At 40.2% G+C, this 24,570-nt stretch overlaps 2 protein-coding genes across 3 annotated transcripts in view; one reads left to right on the top strand and one right to left on the bottom strand.

Moving 5' to 3' along the window:
* The window catches only part of UGDH (UDP-glucose 6-dehydrogenase), a 13,811-nt gene extending 6,147 nt beyond the window's left edge, over positions 1-7,664 (top strand). Inside the window, exons 6-12 of the mRNA XM_054066255.1 lie at positions 375-522; positions 1,648-1,742; positions 3,639-3,769; positions 4,462-4,595; positions 5,712-5,803; positions 5,888-5,998; positions 7,280-7,664. Coding sequence (XP_053922230.1) covers positions 375-522; positions 1,648-1,742; positions 3,639-3,769; positions 4,462-4,595; positions 5,712-5,803; positions 5,888-5,998; positions 7,280-7,390 — 822 coding nt within the window. The 3' untranslated portion in view covers positions 7,391-7,664. The remainder of the gene's footprint in view (positions 1-374; positions 523-1,647; positions 1,743-3,638; positions 3,770-4,461; positions 4,596-5,711; positions 5,804-5,887; positions 5,999-7,279) is intronic.
* On the bottom strand, positions 5,942-24,570 carry LIAS (lipoic acid synthetase). 2 transcript variants are annotated; one of them, XR_008449819.1, is made up of 12 exons: positions 24,445-24,570; positions 22,396-22,568; positions 21,601-21,694; positions 20,752-20,832; positions 20,361-20,517; positions 19,479-19,536; positions 18,281-18,409; positions 17,312-17,457; positions 15,705-15,775; positions 14,694-14,805; positions 13,580-13,728; positions 5,942-6,078 (listed from the first exon to the last, which is right to left on the bottom strand). XR_008449819.1 is itself a non-coding variant. In XM_054066256.1 (11 exons), exons 1-11 carry the CDS (start codon positions 24,553-24,555, stop codon positions 13,676-13,678), a joined length of 1,185 nt encoding a protein of 394 aa, XP_053922231.1. In that variant the 5' UTR covers positions 24,556-24,570; the 3' UTR covers positions 12,625-13,675. The 2 variants fall into 2 exon arrangements, 1 of the variants encoding a protein (XP_053922231.1); XM_054066256.1 differs by lacking the exon at positions 5,942-6,078 and having other exon boundaries at positions 12,625-13,728.

Here is a 24,570-nt window from a genome sequence, read left to right as displayed (position 1 = left end):
GAGGACCCAGAATATACGTCAAAGGTTATTCATCTTTTCCAATTATCTCAGTTGAGCTAATAGATGATGTCAACTTGCCATTAAATCCTGTTCTCACTTTTATTTCTATGTTACTTATTACCAAGGGTAAACCTCCAGTGCTGCAGAAACTGGTTGCCATCATATAACATGTCAAACTCTGCAAGTTAAGCATTACATTATTTTGCACAGAGCCTATTAACTGGCGTTTATGTATCAAACTAGTTATGTTGCAATTTTGTATCTCAAGAGTTGCACAGATACTAAAGTAATACTTCCAGAAGTAACTCCCTTTGGTCTGTGAGCACCTTGGTTTCTGGAAAAATCAAGTTCTTTCCTGTGTTTCTCATTTACAGGCAGCTAATGCTTTTCTTGCCCAAAGAATCAGCAGCATTAATTCAATAAGTGCTCTGTGTGAAGCTACAGGAGCAGATGTTGAAGAAGTAGCAAGAGCAATTGGAACAGACCAAAGAATTGGGAATAAGTTTCTCAAAGCCAGTGTTGGTAAACAAAATATATTTTTTTCTTCTGGGTTTCTATTTAATAGTGTAGTAGGTCCGCTAGTAGTGTTTTGAAGTAAGTGATCTTATACTCTCAAATCTTCTACAGCGTGAGTGTGTGAAAATATTGCTGTGTAGTACTGGCATAAATTGGGCTTTTTTCTAGTAAAATGTCTAGAACTGAGGCTGCTCTAGACCCTGGCCGTCTGAAACCAGAGAGTTTAGAGTACATGGTTTATCCTGCCAGGGACACTGGGAAGAGAAGTGGCAACTTTGTTTTTCTGAAGCATTACTGATGATAGTGTTCTTCAACATGTAATTACTGCAATTTTGTTCAGGAGTTGCTGCCAATGGCCTGAAGAATGGAATGGCAACTTCTAATTTGTAGGATGAGTTCAGTTATTTAGATTTATTAGAGTAAGGTGTGTGATTAAATGGTGATCAGTACAACAAACTTGCATACTTATGGAACAAGACTAAAACCTGTGTGTATGGCTACAGTCTTCATGCTAGAAAATGTGATTTCAAAATAACTCTATTAGATATAACCTCTCTTAGAGCCTATGCAAGAGTGAAAAGAAGTTAGTAAATACATTGCTGAAATTCCTATTAGGTTACAATAATTCCTTCTACAATGTCAAGGAGTGTAGGGGCCAAGGATCCCTCCAATTGTCTCAGTTTTCCCTTAGTCAGCTCTGGAGGTCTTTTGGTTCTTGGCAATGATTAGATATTCATTTGGAGGTGGAGTAGGAAAGAACCTAATCTTAGCGTACTTGTTCTAAGAAGTGTTCATCTAAATCTCTAGGTGGCAGGGAGAGCTTGCCCACCCACTTTTAATAATAAAATAACTACTGGCTGTCTTACCATGTTTCCCTGTGGAGTGGTTTACAACTTCCATTGACTTCAGTGGGACCTGAAGCAGATTTCAGGGCATCTGTAACTGACAAAGGAATTGCATCCTGGAGTTGGATTTTGAGATATTCTGAAGGTTTTCATTTGCTAGCAGTGAAATACTGGCAAACATTATAATGCTGACTATGTCAATCATTGCCAAAACCTACTCGATTCCAAAGACTGGGTTAGAATAGTACCTTAGTCACCTGTAAAATGACTATATTCTCCCTTTCAGGGTTTGGAGGTAGCTGTTTTCAGAAGGATGTCTTGAATTTAGTGTACCTCTGTGAGGCACTGAACTTACCTGAAGTAGCCCGCTACTGGCAACAGGTACAAATTCTTCACTTGTTTTTTTTTTTGAGGGTGATGTTTTTTCTGCACGAAGCTTTTGAGCATTGTCCACATACAATCTGTGTTTCAGCTTTAGGGAGCAACCTTAATGTTGATCATCTTTGCATTTTAAGGCCATCAGCATCTGGGAGAGGTTTGGTTCCATGTAGGACGTGGATGCATTGGTTTAGTAGGAAAGAGAAGGAGCCCTAGGTTCTGCTGTTTGTTTCAAAAACTACTGCTTTTACTCAGTATGAGGTGTAAGCAGACAACAGGCAATCCCTGGAGCAGCAAGAGCTCCAGGAAATAACCATGTTATGTCAATGATCATCTGATGAATAGGGAAAATTAATACTATCTTGAAAGAGACAAATTGGTTTGGCTCTGTCCTTTGAGATCACAGGGGTCCTTCTGAAAATACAGCCTGCTTGGTATCTTGGCAACCCAAAGGCACAGGAACACTTTTGCTTTGCTGTGTGTGGAAGTGGGCTTTTTTTTTTTTGTTAACAAAAGCCTAAAAGGTTGCATTATTCATTTAAACATACTAGTTTAAAGTGCTTTTTTATGCACTTATTCTGTTTTAAGAGCAACTCTTTGCAGTGTTTTTATATGGCTTGTTAAGCTGTGGACAAATCGGATATTAGGAACAGCTACTGCAGGGTTAGGATAAAGCAAAGAGAACACAGCAGTGTTCCTGTAGCGCAACCCCTTATCTGCACCTCCTGCTGCTTCCTGAGAGCACTGTCACCTTGCAGAGGTCTCTGCCCCAGCCCATGCTGGTCAGGCAGCCTAAGGCGCACACATGTGTACCTGTATGAGCAACTGTGTCAACTCGTCTTTGTGTCCCAAGCGCTGCTCTGTCAGCAGCTCTTCTCAGTGCATGCGTGTGGGAGACCTCAGACCCATCTGAGGGCAGGATGCAAATTCTGGAGAATATGCTTGACTGGAGCACCCCCAGAATCCTAACTTTTATTCTCTCTGGCCTTTAGAGAGGACAGGACTCTCCAATACTAAAGTATCCATTCCTTGAAAGCATACTGACAGAAAGAAATGTGTCCCTGTTATCCTGTCAGCTGTTACCTTCGTTCCCCATCATCATCCTGCTGAATTGTATAAATCTTGCTGCTTTTAATTTTCCTCAAACCTGGTTCACCAATATCCTTCTGCTGTATTGTTTATATTGCTGCTGCTGTTAATTATTGATTATTATTTGAAAGCCTCAAAACTGAGGGGAATTATAGTCTTTCCAGTCCCTATTGAACATTGACAAGGTGGGGGAACCTACCTTTCCTACTCTGCTATTGGTCCAGTGCCCTCTGTGTGTTAAGGGCTGGAGATCAAAGCATGAAGCAGGCTGGAGCAAAGTATGAGAACAGAGTGATCGGGTAATAACAGAAGCGAGGCACTTAACTCTGGTTTAACCACACTAGTTTTGTGTACTCAAGTCTGTTAAAGGTTACAGATGTTCTCACAATTGTTACACATGGCATGTAAGGAAGTGTAGGTCTGGCAATGGGATGTCTATATGACATCAGGTACTCTTTAACACGGAAATCATGCTTTCTGTGTTTCTACCCAGAACAGAATAAGTTCTAGAGTAAAAAAAAAAATAAAAATCTGGAAAAAATCCTAGCCTTTGAACTAGATAATGCACAATAGTATGTGTGTGGGTGTCTATGTATATATATATGCATCTACAGTCACTGATTAAAGTAGGATTTATTTCTGAATTTGATAAATTAACTATATTTATCTTTGGATTACTTGTGGTACTGAGTGAAAATACCTAGCTTTCTCTTTTAAACTTTTGTGGGTAGCTTGGCTTGATTGTCGATAGAATCTGGTTTTTGTCTAAAAGGGCTCCCTTCTGTACCATCATGTTTTATATAATTTCAGGTAATAGACATGAATGATTATCAGAGAAGAAGATTTGCTTCCCGCATTATTGACAGCTTGTTCAATACTGTCACTGATAAGAAGATTGCTATTTTAGGGTTTGCATTCAAAAAGGATACTGGGGACACAAGGTAAGAAAGCAAATTTGGTTCACTAATGTGAATTCCCTACACTTGTCAGCAGCTATGCTGCTAAACATCCCAGCTGAATTGCATTAATAAAAATGGATCACATATGGGACCCTTAACCTCTTGTTCCTTGAATTGGTTTGTAACAAGGAATAGTTTTTCTTGAATGGGTGAGATAATTTATTCTTGACCTCTACAACTTACCTGACTAGATAACTCTAGTCCTTGTTAATTTAAATAAGCGAAGGTAGATTTTGACAGAGTCCTTCCATTCTCCACAGAAAAGAATGCATATGTTTCCGTAAGTGGTTCTAAATTGCTATGTGAAGCCAAAGTTTCAGCTTTGTTTCCCAAAGATAGTTAATTCTGTGTTCCTGTAAAGCTCAAACTTCATGTAACTCTCCAACTGCAGTTAGTGGGGAATGCTTACAAGCTTAATGCCTTGTTAACTGTGGCCAATAGTAGCGCTGAGGCCTAGTATCTTCCTTGCATGATTCAGCAAAAGAGATATGAACTCCTTTTTTCATATTACTCTCCTTGCTGTCCCTCAAGATTTATGGCCGGTACAGATTACCACCAAGATGTTTAATGTAAAACTGGTCTAAAAGCTTTGGCATTGCATATCATGACACTTGAAGATTTCATTACTTAGAACGTGCCATCTGGTTCTCTAACTGATTGATTCATTTCCCTAGAGAGTCATCCAGTATCTATATTAGTAAGTATTTAATGGATGAAGGAGCAAAGCTTCATATCTATGATCCTAAAGTACCTAAGGAACAAATCATCTTGGATCTCTCGCATCCGGGTGTCTCGGAAGATAACCAAGGTAAGAAGGCTCATGTAAAGCTTATTTTCCCTCCCTTCCTTCCACACCCTGTTCTTAAAATACACAAGGTCTGTCTAACTTTCACCGTGGCAATGATGTGCTGTTGGTTACACTCATTTGGAGTATTGTCATAGCTCAGAGGATTACTAGAACTCTTTCCCATTTCCCCATAGCTTTTGCACATAAATGCTAATTCCATACTATTGTATATTTCATTTCTCCTTTGATAAATATTCATTTGAATACATGCAAAGGATTTTTTTCTCTGCATAATTGAAAGGAAGATAGACAAGAGTGTCCAGAAGGAGAGGCTAGTGTTGTTCTGTTAGCTCCTTTGTTTCCCGAATCCTATCTTGCCTTAGTTCTTGCTTGCATATCTAAAGTAGAAATAAATAATTCTGGAATTCACTGTAGAGCATTCTTCCCCCAACACTCTGTATTACTTCTAAATTAATTTTTCCCTTAAATTCAGGAAGACTTTAAAGTAATCATCTATGACTAGAAATGCACTGGGGAGAAGCAGGGGTTGTCTGGGATTTTTGTTTTCTATCCTTAGTGGGGATGGGGAGAAGGATAGATCAGGCTTCTAGATGTGCAGAGAATGGAGGAAAATAAGCTGTGATGAAGAGTGAAGGCTGTATGCTATTTAACGTGTCCTTGAATTAAAGAGGGAGGGGATAGTTGCCTCTAGGCAGCTGCTGAGGCAGTCAATGGATGAAGGTAGCCCCTGGTGAGCCAGGTGTATCATCTTCTCTAGTGTGAACTGTGTTAAATAGGAACTGTGATGTGCTGTTATTGTACAGGCAATGACCTTTGAGAGTTGGCATTTAAACGCTTCCTAGTAACTTATAATTCTAGAGGTGCTCTTCACTGCATAAATCAAATTTGAATGCTTAACTTCAACCATTTGAGTGCTCTGACAATTCAGATGCCGGGTAAAAGATGCTTTCATCCAAATTTCACTTAAAGTGACAAATGTTTTGATAGAAGACATCTCTAGGTCAGTGACTTCAAACTCCTTGTTTGTGTAGGGCAAGAAAGGAAACTCCTTTACCAGGAGTGCACCAGATTGATGCTGAAGATGTGTGCAGAATAAAGCTTTATTTTCTGTTACAGTGTCCCGGTTGGTCACTATAAGTAAAGATCCCTATGAAGCCTGTGATGGAGCTCATGCCCTTGTAATTTGCACTGAATGGGACATGTTTAAGGTAAATGTTATCTTCAACTTAAACAAAAGGAAAAGGAGGGAGCGTTATGCTACTTATTTATTCTGCTTTAATTGGCCTTTACAGGAGTTGGATTATGAACGTATTCATAAGAAGATGCTGAAGCCTGCATTTATCTTTGATGGTAGGAGAGTTCTAGATGATCTTCACAATGAGCTACAAGTCATTGGCTTCCAGGTAACCGGCTGGGTGATGCTGCTTCTTATGTTTCTTGCCTTCTGCTCTTTTCCCTCTTGCATTCTCTCTCTCCGCAATGACTGAGTAACAAAGGAAAAAAACTCTTCAGGTGAGGATTTGAATCTAAATCCATCTGTACTTTAGTCTCTTCACTAGTGCTGTCTTCCTGCGTTATCTTACTGTTTTCATAGAATGCTGTTACAATCCAAGCTACACCAGACTGTCATCAACATTCAACAGTATAAGCATGCCTTCTAGCACAGACAGAATTTGACTAATACTATATCACCAAATCCCTGAATAGTCTGATAGCATCTCAACCAGACACGAGAACAAAAACTACAAGCTATAGCAGATGCATATTTCAGTTGTGCTTCATTCCGTGTACTCCTAAGTACTGTGATTGCTTACATAAGGCTTTAGGCTTTCCCTCTTGATATTTCCTCCCAATACTTAGACTACAGAGTTTTTGACAGCGTTTGTGAATGGGCTTGTATAAACTGATTTAACCAGTCAATTGAAGCTGTTATAGGCAAATATGGTGCATACAGCTCATGAGAGTGTTTAAACAACTGCTTTCCAGAGCTAACTCAGGTGTCTAGAATATATTCATCAGGTTTCTGTTAAATTTAAAGTTGTTGAAGTATTTTGTCTTTTGCTGCTTTGCATCTACCTACACCAAAAGAAAAGCTACAGCGCTTCTAATTTACTTGGTGTCTGAACTGTTATGATAGTTTTTGTTCTCTATAAGCTCTGTCCTTAGTGATTTAAATTAGTCTTACCCAGAAATCAAGGAAACCTGTCTCCTTTATTTTTGCACTACCTGACTTATCTGTGTGTTGGCTTTTGTTACGTGTTTTCTCTTACATAGAGTTGGCTGCGTTTAGCTTTTAAGTTGTATTGTTTCAAAAACAACTTGCTGCATTAAGGAGGGGGAGAAAGCTGCTCCTATCCTAACTTACTGCATTTAGATTTTCAGACAAAAGAGGCCAAACCAACACTTCCTGAACACTCAGAAATATTTTGATATTTGTACTGATAGGCCCATGGCAGCTGAACCACACGAATGTTCAAAGGGGTAAAATGCTGCTTTTAAAGTGTAGAAACAGGCCCCTGTGAAAGCCAAAACTCTGCAACACCAATCCCACAAATTGTCCCTGGGCTTTGTGGCTTGTATTATTCTGGTGTTGATGAATGTAATCATGGTCCTAGACTTAATTTGTAGATTCCTCACAGGCTGACATCGCCATGCTCACTTGTTAAATGTGTTTTCTCTTCCAGATTGAAACAATTGGGAAGAAGGTGTCAGCTAAAAGAATCCCTTTTGCTTCTTCCTGTGAAATTCCCAAGTTCAGCCTGCAGGACCCACCTGTCAAAAAGCCTAGAGTATAATGTTTAATAGGTACTGTAGGAATTCTGTGGACCTGCTTAGTGATAAAAACTGTAAGCCTATGCTTTTTTTTTTTTTTAAGGAAAGATATTTTTCATAAACTAAAAACCAATTTTACACTAGATATGGTACCTGGTACATGTGAATTCAGTCTATTTTCAAATCTCTATTTTTATAGCAATTTTTTTTGTTTCCGAAGATGGTACAAACCTGTTTGTAATAATGAAATCACCTTTTAAGTGTAAAAGTTACCTTCAGACTGCGTATTTCTGCTTCCAGAAATATTCCTACACTGCACTTTAAATGTTTCAAGTGATATGAAAGCAAAACAAAAAGAGTATCTTTTGACTTCGGTCTAGTTATGGACAGTGATCAGGAACTTTGGTCCCACCAATTTTTCATTTTTTTCTGGGTTAATTCCTTGCCCAGTTAAATGCTTGCTCTAACTCACACTGAAGTAACAACGTAAGTTCTAAGTGAATTTGGTAGGATTTGTGTTGAGCCCTATAACAGAGCTGACCTACAATAATACCCTGATCCTGGCTGGGATCAGTGGGCACTGATGCAGTTCAAAGTGCATCGCTCGGTGATCGCTCTGCAGATAGCTCTGCAGGCATCTATCATGTAAGTAATGACAGTGGACGAGCAGCTATCAGCTGATTCGCTGGCAGATTTTCACTTTTGATTCTTTATTGATTATTATTTGATTCTTTTTATGTCTTGCCTACATTCCATATGCAGCCACATGATTGATGTAATCAGAGTCTTGGGGCAAGTTTTTCCTGAGGTGCAGCAATACAACTCATCTTCAGCAGAGGAGCGTTCTATTGAATTGAATTTAAGCAGAATTACCTTAATTTGGTGTCAGACCAAATGGAAAGCAAATGTTGGCTTCAGAGCTACTTGAGTGTTATTTTCATTCCTTCCTTTCTGCTTACATATGTCAACTGAAAGCAGCTTTCTTGATGAATCTGCAAAAATTTTTCTCTGCTGTTAAGAAATTATTAAATATAAAAATTTAGCCCCATAAGTTAGTGAGCTTGCTACCTCATTTAATTAGCAGGAATGAATACTTCCTATGTTATTTTGACATTTTTGCCTTTACTTTTATTTCTACTTGTTTTTATTATTCTCAATTGACCAGTGCTATTAAAATCCTTGAGATGACAGAGTTTGCATTTGGCTTGTTGCATGGGGTTTTAAAATGGAGGGGAGGATAGAGAAGGATGACCATGAACAGGTTCCAGTTTAGAAAGCGTAGATGTCTTAGTTCAATAACAGTAGCGTTGGGATGTTAGAGTATTATCCTGTAACTAGTCATGTCATAACTTTGGTGGGCCTTCAAGCATGCTGTATCGGTGGTCAAACAGAGCATAAGATCAGTGTTGTCTTGGTAATGAGTCCTATTTACCCACAGAAATGTTGATACAGTTTAAGCTTTAGGACAGACACTTGAAGATTTAAGGAACTTGCATTGTCTACCCAAATTATTATACAAGAGGCTGTTATCTGAAATAACTGTATCCTTGAACGAGATGCTTTCAGATTCTGCAGTAAATGGCTTCCACATTGGGACATACTATGCAGCAATAACTCAGAGCTTTGGGCAAACATGCCTCGGGCTTTCTGCCCTATTGCAAGATTCTTCTGTGAGGAGCACATCAGAAGCCAGTAGAAATGAGTGGGAATTATGGGGACTTAAACTGTCATCTTTAATCGTGCCATCTCCTCTTCCTACCTGACTACCACTGCTTTCATACAACACCCACAGAGAAGACAACCATCTGAGGAAGTTATGGTACTTGTAAGCACTGGTAGGCATCCTCTTGACTACCTCTGCCCCGTAGCACGTGCGAAGACAAGCTGGTCATTTCTCCTTGGGGATTAAGAAGAGGGTACTGACAAGTTGTGCTTTAAGGTTCCCCTGTCCTGAACTATGTTCAGGGTAGAACAGCACTGCTTCAGGGCTCAGCTTAATGGGGAGGGTGAGTAGAGGCTTCAGAAAATCAAGATGCTTTTCAGAAACTTGCACACGGCTGCAACAGTAGTGCCTCTGAATGGGACCTGTCCTCATCAGTTTGAAGTAGATGGATGAACCATTAAACTCCTCTGTAAAGTGTTGTTCCTGTGAAGAATGTGCAAGAGCTGCAAGACTGGTCAGTGTTCCTGAGGCTTCCCATGGCTTTTTGCACACTCTCCAAAGGAGATGGAGGAACTAGGTGCTATGCCCTTATTGCTACACTGCTTCTTCTGCAGACTTTGACAAAGCCTAGATAGTGACTTGTGGCCTGATCATAAAGATGATAAAGAATGGGTAAATTCATTATAAGGGGATGACTCTAACTCCCCTTTCTTAGGAAAAGGGGAGCAGCAGATCCTTTCTGTAGAGCAACAAGGAGTAAAACTGGCCTTTTCCTTGCCTTCTTGAAAAGCCAGCTTATTCAGTTCTTTGGTGGCTGTGTTCATTTAGTGGGACACTAATTGTGGGATGAATCCAGTCCAAACAGCTGGTGGAGTGTGCCTTCAGGATACTAAAACACTTTCCTTGCATATATGCAAGAGCACCATACCACCAGACAAAAGAGTGGGCTTTGGAAGCGTTTGCAGCACTGTGAATCATAAACCATCATCTTCAGAGTACAGTTGCCTGGGAAATAAGAACTAGAATTGGCTTGCACTCCTGCTCTGAAAGCTTGAGTAGTGCATGTAAAAGATGGTTTTAATGCTATTGAGTCTTTGTCTATGAGATACTACAGCTTGTGATTCTCGATGAGAATTGTGTAATTGTGTCCATTAAGTGATGGACTCCTGTGCTCGAATTGTTTTTTTTATGGGGTTCTGAATAAAATGCAATCCTACAGTAATACTACTTCTCACTGCAAAAATGTGAATGCAACAGCTGAAGCAAATCCAGCTTTAAAACAAGCCTCTGAATAATATGATATAGACTGCATAAATTAAGATGTACATAGACAAACTGTAAATGCCAGGCAAGGTGTACTGTTTTTCTTTTATGTGTGTTCAACCCTTTGTGTAGCTGAAACTAGCCTGGTTCCAGGCATGTGATGGCCAAGACTATCACGAGTAAATAGAACAAACACACTTTTGACCAAGAGTAGTTAGTACAGGAGCACTTAAAAGAGTTGAGATTTTTGTCCTGGCCAACAACTTTACATTTCTTTATCACTTGAGGTTCTTCTGTTGGTCTGGAGTTTACAGTAGTGCTACAATCTTGTTCAACAGCTAACGCTTGAAATGAATTGTACAAAATGCAGGAAAGATAACGTTACCTGACTGCTTCAGGAATACTGGGGTCAGTTTTCAATTACTTGTTATTAATATGTCAAACCGAGAATTTATTGCAAGTTTAACACCTGCAGCAAGTTGCCATACTATAGCAAAGAATCAGGAATCCTTGGTGGTTTACTTTCAAATGAAGGGGAAAACAATGTTAATTATTGATCAAGTAGGATAAAATGTAAAACGATTCCTAAATAAACACACAATCTGAAGACTTCAAGTTACTTGAAGATGCAGCAGTTCTCTAGTCAGCTGCATAGCACTTAATTACGCTTCACACAGTGTGTAATGATGCATTATTCATTCTCTTTAAGTGTCTGTGTCAATTTGAAATCATTCCCCAAAACTCAGTTTGTTTTCCTGATTGCAAGGAAGATTAATGTTCTTTAAAATATTTTATGGATGTTTGGTGAAACAAACTGACAGAGCGAAGTGACTGGCATATAAAAAGAAAATGTCACTGAACACGAAACTTCATTGGGAACAAAAATGAGATAGATAGTCATGAAACCTGTGCTGAATTTGTAACCAAGAGTTCTGTGAGAGCTTGGTGGCTTAACATACAGTTAAGGACAAACTGAATGGGCAACAGAAAAGGAAGGTGGTTGTAAAAGCAAGGCTTCTTAAAGTGCTTTTCCTAGTTAAGGCTTGTCATTTTTATAGCACAAATGGTGAGAGGTCCTCAAAGACTCTTAAACAAAATCTATGAAGTCAAACCATGACTGCTTTTCTCAGAAACCAGGGCAAAGCATGCAGTTAGAAAACAGCTTTCATAGCTTCTGCAACTTGGTACCATCTGGTACACGGTTGTGTAGAAGTCTGAGATTGTCTTCCAAACCACCCAGCAGTAATTCATAAAATAATTCTAACCTGAAATAACACTGGACTGTGTTTACAGAAGCCTTATTTCTCTTGCAGTGGGGAATAAAAAAAGTCATGGACAATTACTGTGCAATAACCTCTTGTCAGTGTTTGATAATAACTGTCTGGCTCAGAATTCTCTTGTTCCCCTATTTCTGGTGTTGATATGCTGAAAGAGCAGTAACTTGGCAAAAGCTACAGTATTATTTTGTTAAATCTGCTCTGTAGGCAAGTCAAAATCATTATTGATAATAGGACCTCTAATAAAGGCTGGTAGCTGTTAAATGTCTGCGTATCCTGGAGTTAATGCTGTGCCCCTCCCTGCCTGCTGCTGTGGATGGAGTATTGCATTCCCTTTCCATAGCTGATAACCTTCCACTGCTCTGGTATTCAGTGTACTTCAGCTGAAGCACAGGATTTCTACCTCAAAATATGCCTGGTGGTTCCAAGACTAGTGGTCAGATTTTTTAAAATGTATTATTCCTTTAAGATTTTCTATTTTTTAATTAAAAATTTTCTCTTTCTCTCTGCCTTTATGAAGTAGAGCTTCTGTTTTTCTATTCTTCCCCTCTGTTCCTTATGGCTCAGGTTTCTCTTCCCCTCCCCTATACTTCCATTACACTAATTAGTACATTCCTTCTAGCCTGTGGCTATTTGTCTTCATAATGCTTTAATACTGCTAGACTTCATTTCTTTAAGTGTCACTTGGGCATTGCTAGCCTCGGTCGTACAAGCTGAGTTTTGTTGTCCATGACGCTATGGAGATTCCCCAATGCATTAACTTTTTTGTTCGCTGTCTTCCTTCCAACATTCTGCTGAGTAGGGCCTGGGCAGCAGGTCCACTCTCCCAGACCACAGCAGCTGAGGAAAGTACTTGGCCGTAGGGCTACCTGCATGATGAGAGTTTGGGACCAGATAGCAAATTCCTGGCATGTTTCCAAAATAACTTCACGAAGACACAGCTGAAGCCAGGTCAAAACCCATATGTAATGTCCATGGCAGACAATAGAAAATCAGGAAGAGATGCACTTTGAACTACCGTGACTATAAAGAGAAGAAGTTTCAGTTGCCAGAACACCATAAGCCATGCTCTTATTTCTGCTTGCGCTTAGTACCACATTATAATAGATTTCACACTTCAGCTATAATGCAGTTCACTTTTCTGCATCCAGATCAGGTCTCAAGGGACCAGGTAACCAGTCCAGACAGACACAGCCACCACCACCTTGGGCTGAGTTGTTAACTTTAATGGTAAGATGATATCTGCAGCTTATAAGCACAGTACAGAACAGCAGCAGCTCTGCATACCCGTACGAAAGAGGGACCTGTGCAACTCATTACAGCCACATACCCAAACCAGGGGTGGCTCCTTTTACGCTGTTACAGCAACTCTGTTTTTTCCCTATGGTTTAAAATATATGGTATCTACACAGGGTTAATTGTCTTGGTGCAGAGAGCTCTTGTTTTCTTCAAAACGTAAGCCTTGGTAAACACAAGGTGTCACTTTGAGATATGCAAACACCTGAAAAGCATCAGCTATCAGACTGGTACAGCTCATTTTCTTAAGATGCAGGTAAGAGATACTATCTCTTGAACAAGTATTAACGATACTGCTTCAGTTAATACAGTTCAAGACAGCCCTAATATGGTCCTCTGTCATGTACACAAGCTTTCTTTAGAGCTCCTCTATTCCCCACAGCCCCTGCATGATTGTCTTACATAATGATAACACCAAAATATCAGTACCTTTCAAATTACCTATTAGCATTTTCCCAAGTATTAACAGCAGGGATACTGATGGCAGTTATCAAACCTGTCTACTTAAATCTGTCTGCTTTTTTTTTCAGCTTCCATTTCTCCCATGTCAGTTCCATCACTCTTGCAAAATCAGTTCTATCTTCTGACTTTTTGCTGAACACTATAAGTACTTTGTAGTTGTAGCCTTGACAGAAGGAATTGGGTAAGACTGTTAAGTGTTTTGGTGAGAGAAACATGTTCTGGACAGACAGTAAGTTTATTCATACACCCACCATCTGGTCTTCTGCGTTTCTGGAACTGAGAATAATTATCCGCTGAAAGAAAAGGATCCTTAAAATTGGCTGCTTTAAATAGGTTCACACTCATTTTCAGATGGCTTTTGTCTTTCTTTTTTCTACCAAGTTCTTCAAGAAGAATTCACCTAATTAAAAGGCAAGAACAAGCACCAAAATTATTTGCAGCTATTTCAATGAAATAAATCAATACATTCACATTTAATATGAGTATTCTATTCTACAACACAATTGTTCTTATCAATATTTTATAGTAATTAAATTCCATACAACAGCACTTTCAACACACAGAGCAGGGATGTGAGGAAAAAAAACCAAACAACCCCTCTATCCCCAGAATTCTGATTTTCCTTAGGCCTAATCTTATGAAACAGCTCTTCTTCTTCTTCTTTCCAACAGGGAAAGGTGAATTGATATAATTAAAAATTAATTCCTATTTCATGAACTAACTGCAGCTTATAGTGAAACCTACTATAAATGTCGTTTGAGGTGGCATTAAAACAGTCTGAAATGCAAGGTGCCGTAGGTAAGTTTTCTCTGCCTTCTTAGGAAAAAGCAGGATGTTGGATCTACACAGCCGTTCCATTCATATCACCTGTGACTGCATACACTGTGCTTCCTCAGAAAAAGCACTGCCATAAATGTGTCTAATTATTTCTAGGGGACAACAAATAATAAATAAACTGCCTGAAGCAACAAAATTACATCACAAACAACAAATGACCCCATTAAACCCTGAAGTGTCCAAGAGGCAGAGTGTTAGGGAAAACTTGCAAATTGGCTACCCTTTATCCTGCCTCATGCATTAAGTATAGCACAAACTAAGTTTGGAAAAAAAATTAGCTTAAGCACACCAGCTGTGGTACAAATACCAGTGACTGTCATACTGGTGCATTTAGATCACGTACAGAAGATAGTAAGTGTCAATAATTTATTTTCAAAAAGGATAACTATATAAGGAGTCCTTGAGCTGAAGTGGGCTTTGTTGCATATTACTTCACTGTTTTAATAATAAATAATAATAAAATAATACAATAAAAAAATACAATAAAACATTATGTGCTAAAGAATATAATGCTTTTCAGTAATTTACCTGCTTTATAGGAAGAGCGCACTAAAGGCCCGCTAGCAGTATAATGGAATCCAAGATCACTTCCTACTTTTTCCCAGTACTTAAATTTTTCAGGAGTTATGTACTCCTCAACCTGCATGAAAAGAATTCATTTCAATCAGGTATTACTGCAAAGGAAATGGCTATAGCTAGCATGTAGTGATGAGAAACACAGCTATATCGCAAGTTCAAAATTTTACACTCAAAAAATTTCAACAGTCAAGTCACAAACTGAGTTTTCTCTCTGATTTCCATCAAAAGAATGCATGTTATTTGCTTTTCATATTCAGCTGAAAAGCTCAGAATTTAATTTTTAGTTGTTGCTTCATCAATTTCTTCACTCTGTTTTTGAACAGTTCTTTTGAGCAAACCCTTTTTGTCCAAGACAAATCTGTTTGCTAACAGTTACTTCCGTGCAAACACAGTAACAGAACAGAGACTCAAGCTCTGGACTGATTACAGAAAGAGAAAATGGTCATTTCCCAAGCTGAAGTGACACCATTAAGGGAGAGTCTATGAGACAGTGAAAGGGAGCTGGCTCGAGCCAGTATGTTTAAGATATGTTTAAGATATTATATGCCGAGACCTTTGTTTACCAGAACCACACCTCAGCCCCAGCTGTCACCCCAGCTAATGGTATCAAGCAGCAGTAGAAAGTGTGCAGAATCATAGACTCATAGAATCATAGAATAGTTTGGGTTGGAAGGGACCTTAAAGATCATCTAGTTTCAACCCTCCTGCCATGGGCAGGGACACAACTCGCTAGATCAGGCTGCCCAAGGCCCCATCTAACCTGGCCTTGGAAGGGATTAGATGGCTGAGGTAATTTTTAGTGAAGAATCCATAACAGATGAGAATCAGGTTAAACAAGGAAAGAAATTTTTCCCAACAACCGTAGTTAAGGGTGCATATCAAGCCTCATTTTAGGAACAGGAACCTTGACTGTGCAAGCTACAGACCATAATGTGGCCTGTAAATTAAAGGCATTTTTACCTTTAGATGACGTTTTGTTGGTTGCATGTACTGTCCTAGGGTCAAACAATCTACATCTGCTTCCCGCAATACTGCAAAACCAAAATTCCACGTTAGTGGCAGAAGGATCACAAGGCATCGTCAGCAACTAGAAAACACTCTTCTTCCAAGTCTAAACAGCACCTCACGGCATTACAATCTGCTCTCCAGCCACAGGAAATTGTAACCTCTGCTTTTAACATGCGCTTTTATCTTATGTTTTTTCATTGTGTCTTTAGGTCTGGGCTTTCATTTGACAAAAAATGGATTTACGTACATGCACTTGACACTTCTCCATTGTTTCAAAAGTCTTCACACTAAAAAGATGGGAACAGATCTAAAGAGCTATAAACCCAAAGGAAACAGTGCTAACATCTTTTGCCAGTTTTACACACTTGACAATGTATGTTAGTTTTGATTCCTGCAGAATCTCATAAGCTTTGCCTGCTAAAATTCGAGTACATACTAGAATCAATAAAAAGCAAATGTGTTGAGGTATTTTGCTTACAGAGGGAAACCCAGACACCCAATAGTCAGCCAGCCCGAAGAATTATGTTCACTGCAGCTAGCAGGGTATTCTGAACAAAGGTATGGCTGAGGAATCAGATTGCGCGTGAACACCTCTGCATATTGTCTGGCTACTTGGGCTGGTTGCCCAATGTCAAAAAGGAAGGAAAGACTCCGTTTTGATTACGTTACACTCACTGTTACCCTGGAATCTCTGTTCAGATTGATGTGGTTCTGCAAAGAAACTGGTTCCATTATCAGCACATTTACATGTTCTTTAACTCACACCCAGAGGAGGGAAGAGGGACAAAATTAGAGCAACTGAAATAATGGGGTGGGAAACATTTTGTTTCTGAATACATACATGAATGTGGCTTGAAAACACATAGCATTAAATCTGAGATTTCATATTCTTGTGGCTAGGAAATGTTAGGCAGGAAGAATGGGGAAATCGGGAACTGTAATTTTATGGTCCAGATTGTAGGACAGCCATGGAAAAACTAGACTATTGGTACTGCGTTCTAAGCATGGGTTGTTGCACACAAAATAATGTACCAGGTAGATATTCTTTCAGGATATGAGAGAAACACTACAGGATTTATGAATTTTTTCTTACAAGCACACTGCATTCACTTACCACTGTGAAATTTCCTCCTCTTAAAAATACATTTTTATGAAAACATAAGAACATGCTGCAACTCCAAGGACAAATTTTTGCATCTAAGTAAGCCAGAATAAATTCTTTTAAACAATAAAGCCCGCTACTTCCATTATTTAAGTAATTTTAAGAAAAAAAAAAAGTAAAATGTAAGACTATTAATACAGTCACACAAAGATGTTGTAACTACCATTGAAACTGACAGGAGCTGGATGTACCTGTCAAAATTGTGTCTGAAAATCCGACAGACATATGAAAGCAAAATATTTCAAAGTTCAATCCCTTTTAACCAAACTTGTTTTTCCATGAAGCTTAGGAAACATTTCCTGCACCAACAAAGTGATTTACATGCAGAAGCAAACAGTCTTCCGACATGTAAAATTTATACCTGTGAATTTTGTCATGTATTTCAACACTAACTTACATTTCATCGTTGAATACACTTGTTCGTCCATCTCGCCGAGCCCCAACATGATGGAGGTTTTAGAAATGATGCTGGGCTTGACCTGTTTAGCGTGCTTCAGCACACGCAGGGACTGCTCAAAGTTGGCTCGGGGATCACGGACTTTCCTGCTCGTATTTTCAGCACAAAGGCAAAAAAAAAACCAAATGCATTGGAGGTTGCAAAGAAGTTAGAGATGCCCCAAATGGCATTGGCCTGAAGGCCAATGGCATCTTGGCTTGTATCAGAAACGATGTGGCCAGCAGGTCCAGGGAGGTTATTCTGCCCTGTACTTGGCACTCGTGAGACCACACCTTGAATACCATGTTCAGTCCTGGGCCCCCTGCTACAAGAAGGATATCAAGGCTTTGGAGTGTGTCCAGAGAAGAGCAATGAAGCTGCTTACAAGAAGCAGCTGAGGGAACTGGGGTTGTTTAGCCTTGAGAAAAGGAGGCTGAGTGGAGACTTTATTGCTCTCTACAACTACTTGAAAGGAGGTTGTAGAAAGGTGGGTGCTGGTCTCTTCTCCCAAGTGACAGGGGACAAGACAAGGGGGAATGGCCTCAAGCTGTGCCAGGGGAGGTTCAGGCTGGACATCAGGAAAAATTTTTTCCCAGAAAGGGTCATTGGGCACTGGCAGAGGCTGCCAAGGGAGGTGGTTGAGTCCCCATCCCTGGAAGTATTTAAAAGATGGGTAGATGAGGTGCCTGGGGACATGGTTTAGCGGCAGACAGGAAAAGTTGTACTCGATGATCTAATGAGGTTTTTTCCAACCTGGTGATTTTATGATTCTATGAGAGGTGCTCTTTGCCAGTTTATACAAAGCGCAAAGGGCAGCGGCGAGGTCTCTGCTGCGCCCCCTGGCGGCGGGCGGCGGGCAGGGCGGCGGCGAGGGGCAGGCTGGGAGCCCCAAAGCCGTGCCCCGTTTACCCGTATTGGTTTAGCGCTCACCTCTGTAATTCCGGCACCGTCTCCACGTTGTGGGCGTACACATCTAGTCCCGATAGCGCCACTTTCTCCACGGCTTTCAGGTCCCCTCGGAAGTCAGGAGTGAGGCATTCCACCAGGATTTTCGAATTCCTGAAAAGGAGAGGCTGGAAATGAACACAGTGGTGGGGCTCGTGTCACTGTTGCTAAACCACTCAGTATAGCAAAAGAACGCACCTAACTGGATAAATGATGTTCTGATTAGCAAAGCAACGTAAATTCAAGATACAATTCTAAACCAACAGATTCCTGCAAATGCTTGGCTTACAACTCAAACAGAACATCACTGTTTAATTCCTGATTTCACAGATGTGAGCTGAAACAGAATGAAAGCCAAATAAATATAAAAGCAATTCCAACAGTCCCAACAACAATGACACCCACTGTTCACTTACAATTTTTCATGTGTCTGTTGCAGGTTAACTCAACGTGAGTTCAATACCGTAGCTTTACAACACAGAGAAGCTTTAATCCTGCCTGCTGGGATAAGATAGCTCCGTTGTTATTGCCCTGGAATCTAAACTTGGTTCCCTGCAGGCAGATTTCAGCTCAGAAAGGCAGGTGGGAAAAACTGCAGGGACCTTTTGAGTCCCAGGACACGCTGGATAAAGACTCCAGTGAGGTTATCTAAATGAAATCCGCAGGTAGACAAGTATGCTATCAAACAGCATACAGAGCACTGACGCAGAGAGTGAAGATGGCACAGCTAGGGAAAGTGGGAATGTTCAATTGCAGGCTTAGAAAGAGCCAGCGTGGGAAAACACAAAGCAATCTGATCGCAGCTGAACAAGAAACATGACTTTGTCTGTCACGTGGTGACATTTGTTACCTAAATCCACTGTGTTTGAGCCCCACGCTTCAAAAACAAACATAGCTCAAAAGCATGTACTCATTTCCTGGTAAACCAGCTGCCAGTTCAAAGCAATAAGCCAGTGCTTCACTTTAAATAAGCCTGAGCTAAATTGGAAATTCTTCCAAAGTCAAAATACTTCGGGGCTGTAGTATAAGAAAGATGAAAAATGGGTAAAAAAGGACACACAAGCTCAAGGCACACTTTTGCATTCACATGGCCCCTGGAATAATCCAGCTAAAGGATATTTTGACCTATACACAGTATACATTCTAAAGTTTTAATAGTTACAGTGACACATTAATAATATACCTTTCTTTCAGATGAGAGACTGTCTTTGCAAAGTGTTCTGCTCCACCGTCAGGCATATCTACAAACATTTCAATTATTCAGTTAACCTTTCCGTTTAAGAAACTTATTTATTAGCAAAGCCACAGAAAAACTACAGATTCAAATTCAAGTGCAAAACAACGAAGCTGTCAAACGCCGGACTTATCTTAACCGCTTACGCCAAAGGTTTACAACAGATAGTCTACCAAGCCTTGTTCAAAGTCTAACGGCAGCCTTCATGTTTACTCCCAATTTACTTGCCTCTAGGTTCACTGTCAGCCTGAGCACAGAATGGCTTTATCTGCTCATGGTTTTGGTTTAAGAAACAGTTCTATAACACTTAAAATATACATATTATTGCTCTTTTATTGTAAGCCACTTTGAAGCTACTGGACTTGTCACCACAAAGACTGAACAGTCTTTACGATGGTTCTCACCTGCGTGGTGTCACCACAACAGAGCTACTACTACCTTTTGTAAGGCAGCTTTCAGTTTTGTTACATATAATACATTACAGGTTTAGTTTTTGGAAGGGTCTGAAATAGTATTGTACATGAATGTTTATGGGATATTTTTGCTGATAGAACACTGAGTATATGTATGTATTCTGAAGAAAAAAGTTAAAACATTTACTAATATAACACCATTTACTTCAATAAGAGCGTAACTCCTGTTACATTTCACCAGAGACAGAGAAATACTAAGAATGTGTAGAAACTTTCAGCACTGTTGACTCCTGTAAAATAGTAATCCTCAACAATTATGCTGAGTGATAAATATTTATCAAGGTCTGTCCTTACGCCCTTACCCCAGGAAAGACAGGTGAGAGCTTAGACTAGAATAGAGGAGAGGCAACATACTAACCGTCTCTGTCCACAGACGTCAACACAACATAATCCAAGCCCCACTCAGCTATAGCCTTTGCTGTGTTGTATGGCTCCTCGGGATCCAGTGGAGGTGGATTTTTTGCTGTCTTTACTGAACAAAATCTGCAACCTCTGGTGCATGTGTCACCCATCAGCTGAAATAAGAAAGACAATCCTACCCTTACGTTGTACACATCACTACTGCTCAGCTGAGAAACTGCTGCATAAACTGGATCAGATAAATCCCAATACTAAGCAAAAAAAACCTAGGACAGTACTTCACTCTGAATTTCTTGTAATAAACCCACTCCACTAGAGCAGAAATCCAACACCACACTACAGACAGATCAAACATGAAAACAATACTTAAGAAAAGGCTAATGGCTCACCATAATAGTAGCTGTAGCTGTAGCATATTCACCGCCTCCCCAGCATTCTCCAATGTTGGGACAGCGTGCTTCTTCACATACCTAGAGTTAAAAGACAGTAACGTACTTGTCTTTTTTCAATGTTGTTACTGAAAATTATTATTATTATTCAATGCCAATAGTAGCCTACAAACAAAATAAAATAGATGATAAATGCAGAGATAACAGATTTACATGTTTTTCTGTAAGAAGTCAGCAGAACAGCTAGGAAGAGAAGAATTGTTTCCCAACATCCATTATCACTCTTTTCCTCTACTTTTCAACTCCAAAAACTCCTCAGCCATGTAACTACCTTATTAGTCGGTACAGATTGTCATTAACATTTTACATTTAAAAACCGATAAAATTTTCACAAAGTCTGTGATTCATCAAAGCACGATGAGTTTCTTATTCATAAAAAAGATAAAAAGCATACTCACCACTTTTTACCAGCCAGAAGGTGTATTTAATGAAATACACATATTTCTAGAATTTATTTTCATGCAAAACGTGTATGTGTCTATGAAATTGTGTGTGTCTCCATTAAGAAGAGTCACACATAGCATCTCCTGATCCCTTTGGTGATATAAAAATGGCAAACCCTAGTATTTAAAATCACTGTAGGAAAACCATGAAATACTCTGCTGGATTTGTCTTCATTCTTTATGGGTAATATTCACTGCTGGCAAACAGAATCAGGGTTGGGCTTGGTTTTGGTGTTGGGAAATCATGCAAGACATGATTTCTACCTGTAACCCACAGAGAAGAAATTTTCTATCTGTAAAAAAATGTCTTATTTCTATAAGAAAACTTGGTTGGTACTAGATTTACCGTATGAAGATTTAAACTTCTCAAGGTATTCTTTAGTTTATTGTAATTCTTTCCCACGGGAATCTTTGTTTTCAGCCAAGGAGGAAGCCGCAGCCTGAATAACATCAAGCAAATATAAACATTAATACATTATTTATACAGTAAGCTTCCACTAATTTCATTGATCCACTTTAATTTGTTATAGATCCCAACCAGGTAAATTGCCTTGAAAACAAACACAACTCGGCAACCAGTATTCACATCATTCATAGTCGTAACAGACCTCACTCTTCCATGTTCACCATCATCCCAGCGTTCAAGAGCAGGAGTTTGTTGTCACTGGCAGGTTTAAAACTGTTATCTGTACTGGTGGGATTTAATGGTGCCATCCTGGGACTGCAACAATTAATGGCAGTGTATGTTATGTGGCCCACACAAAGGCTGCTCAAATTTATAACTGGAAATAGGAGGAATTTAAGCATTTTTAAATTTAGTCTTCATTTTTTTTGTTTTATTTTATCAAAAATATTTATCAATAGTTTTTAACAAGTAGTGTATGCTCACCTACTTATGTATGCCTGTAATTTAATACAGGCCATGGAAAACACACTCATGAGAAAATACCACCCTTTCTTCATGTTTTGTTACATAACTGAAGTTAACAATGTAAGCGCTGGTTCTTTCTTGAAGGATCATGAAACTGGCAAGCCAGTACAGCAGCATTTAATAAAAATACAGTTTATATATTTTGTAGTTAATACTAAACCTGCAAGATAGTGCACAGAAGCAACTATAGTAGTTTAAACTCACAGCTACCTTTCTCCTTTCTGACGTTTTAAATTGCCTTTATACTCGGCCCATGTGCTCTTGTCGGACAGATCTCCAGAGACGAACTCCTGCAGGTCAGGCCCATTTCGCAAAAATTCTTTCTTTTCCTCTGGCAAAGACCCCAATGCTCGGTGCTGGTTACACATAGGGCTTTCCCACACCTACAAGAAGCAACACTATAATTGAATTACAAACGCACTAGCATTATATACAAAATAACTACATGTCCTTTTGGTGGTTAATGTATCTAAACCTATAGGCATTTTCTCGATTGCCTTTCTGTTAAACATATAATATACAGCATTGGAACAGGCTGCCCAGGGAAGTGGTGGAGTCTCCATCCCTGGAGGTGTTTAAAAAACACCCAGATGTAGCACTTTGGGACACAGTTTAGTAGGCATGGTTGCACTGGGCTGACAGTTGGACTGGATAATCTTAGAGGTCTCTTCCGACCTTAATGATTCCGTGATACTATAATTCTCTTTTACACTTTGATGCTGTGAAAAGTCAAAATCAATGCCAATTTTATTATTAAGCAGGTATTCTTTTAATAAACAGTGCCAGGGTACATAGGGGTTAACTCACCTAATATGTCCCATTATTGAGGCTGGTCACATGACTTTCATACTGGTTAAACATACATACTCATATAGATTCCGTGAAATAGCAGTAAAATATTCATATAGATTCTGGGAAATACTGATTAAACATACATATTCATATAGATTCACGGAAACCTTTTACATATCCATCTTTTCTGTGAACTCATTATCATAGTTTATCACCCACTGTTGTATGCACATCACAGTTTCTCTGTGCCTTCAGACGCCTCTGACAGTCTTCATCTTATCTCCTTCTTCATTATGTCCTCTTTGTGAGCTCAGGTCTGTCCTTCGTTCCTGCTGCCGCACTGTCCTTTCAATAGTTTGATTTGTTGGTTGTTTAAACTAGTAAACAGGCTAAACTGTTACAATCACATTCTTTCTAAATGCAAGATTTGATTATTATTCTTGTTCTTGCTGAAGCTAATTCATTGCCTCAACATAATGATGTATTCCTTCCTTCAATTTTAAATCATGTCAAACAGACGTAAAGCATGATCTTCTCCAAAATACCTTCATAACAAACAACAGAATCATTTAGGTTGGAAAAAACCTCTGAGATCAAGTCCACCACTAAACCACATCCCCAAGTGCCACATCTACCTGCCTTTTAAACATCTCCAGGGACGGTGACTCCACTACCTCCCTGGGCAGCCTCTGCCAGTACTTGATAACCCCTTCCATAAGGAAATTTTGGAATCATAGAAGAGTTTGGATTGAAGGAGACCTTAAAGATCATCTAGTTCCAAGCCCCCTGCCATGGGCAGGGACACCTCCCACTGAATCAGGCTGCCCAAGGCCCCATCCAACCTGGCCTTGAACATCTCCAGGGATGGGATATCCACAGCTTCCCTGGGCAACCTGTGCCAGTGCCTCACTACTCTCATCATGAACAAATTCTTCCTTATGTCTAGTCTAAATGTGCCCCTCTCCAGTTTATAACCATTTCCCCCCATCCTACCACTACAAGCCTTTGTAAACAATCCCTCCCCAGCTTTCTTGTAGCCCTTCCGGGTACTGGAAGGTCTCCTCAGAGCCTTCTCCAGGCTGAACAAGCCAAACTTTCGCAGCCTGTCCTCCTATGGGAGGTGCTGTAGCCCTCCTCCGGACCCATTTCAACAGCTCCACATCCTTCTTCTGCTGAGGGTTCCAGAATCTCTGATGTCCAATTCAAGCCTCCCTTGGCGCAGCTTGAGGCCGTTCCCTCTCATCCTAGCACCTGTTCTTTGGAAGAAGGGGCCCCCCAGGCGGCAGAAACCCCCTCCTCTCAGTGAGCGATGCAGCCTTCCCTCAGCCTCGCCTTCCTCCGCCAGCACTCGCACTCCAGCCCCTCTGCTTCTGACCCCACGGGCTCAACTCGAGGGCTGCAAACACCGACGCCGAGACGCCCCCCGGGACCAGCCCTCGCCCCCCTCGGCGCAGGGCCCTGACTCACGCCACGCCGGGGCCGCAGCAGCCGCAACCCCCCCACCAACGCCATAGCTGCCATGGGTGCCCCGGCCCGCTCGGCGCTCGGCTGCTCCCGCCTAGCCCCGCTCCCGCGCATTGGGCCTCTGTTAGT

Source organism: Cuculus canorus, chromosome 4 (genome assembly GCF_017976375.1).
Source record: "Cuculus canorus isolate bCucCan1 chromosome 4, bCucCan1.pri, whole genome shotgun sequence".
NCBI lineage: Eukaryota > Metazoa > Chordata > Aves > Cuculiformes > Cuculidae > Cuculus > Cuculus canorus.
The sequence above is the reverse complement of the archived record's forward strand: the minus strand, read 5'-3'. Positions and strand labels throughout refer to the sequence as shown.

What these genes read in the sequence shown, in the direction of transcription:
- LIAS (XM_054066256.1), bottom strand. Translation starts at nt 24,555, where the DNA reads ATGCGCGGGAGCGGGGCTAGGCGGGAGCAGCCGAGCGCCGAGCGGGCC. An exon ending in GTCTCTCATCTGAAAGAAAG is followed by an intron (nt 18,410 to 19,478) that starts GTATATTATTAA and finishes TCTCCTTTTCAG; the next exon opens with GAATTCGAAAATCCTGGTGG. An exon ending in CAACAAAACGTCATCTAAAG is followed by an intron (nt 14,806 to 15,704) that starts GTAAAAATGCCT and finishes CTTTTCATGCAG; the next exon opens with GTTGAGGAGTACATAACTCC.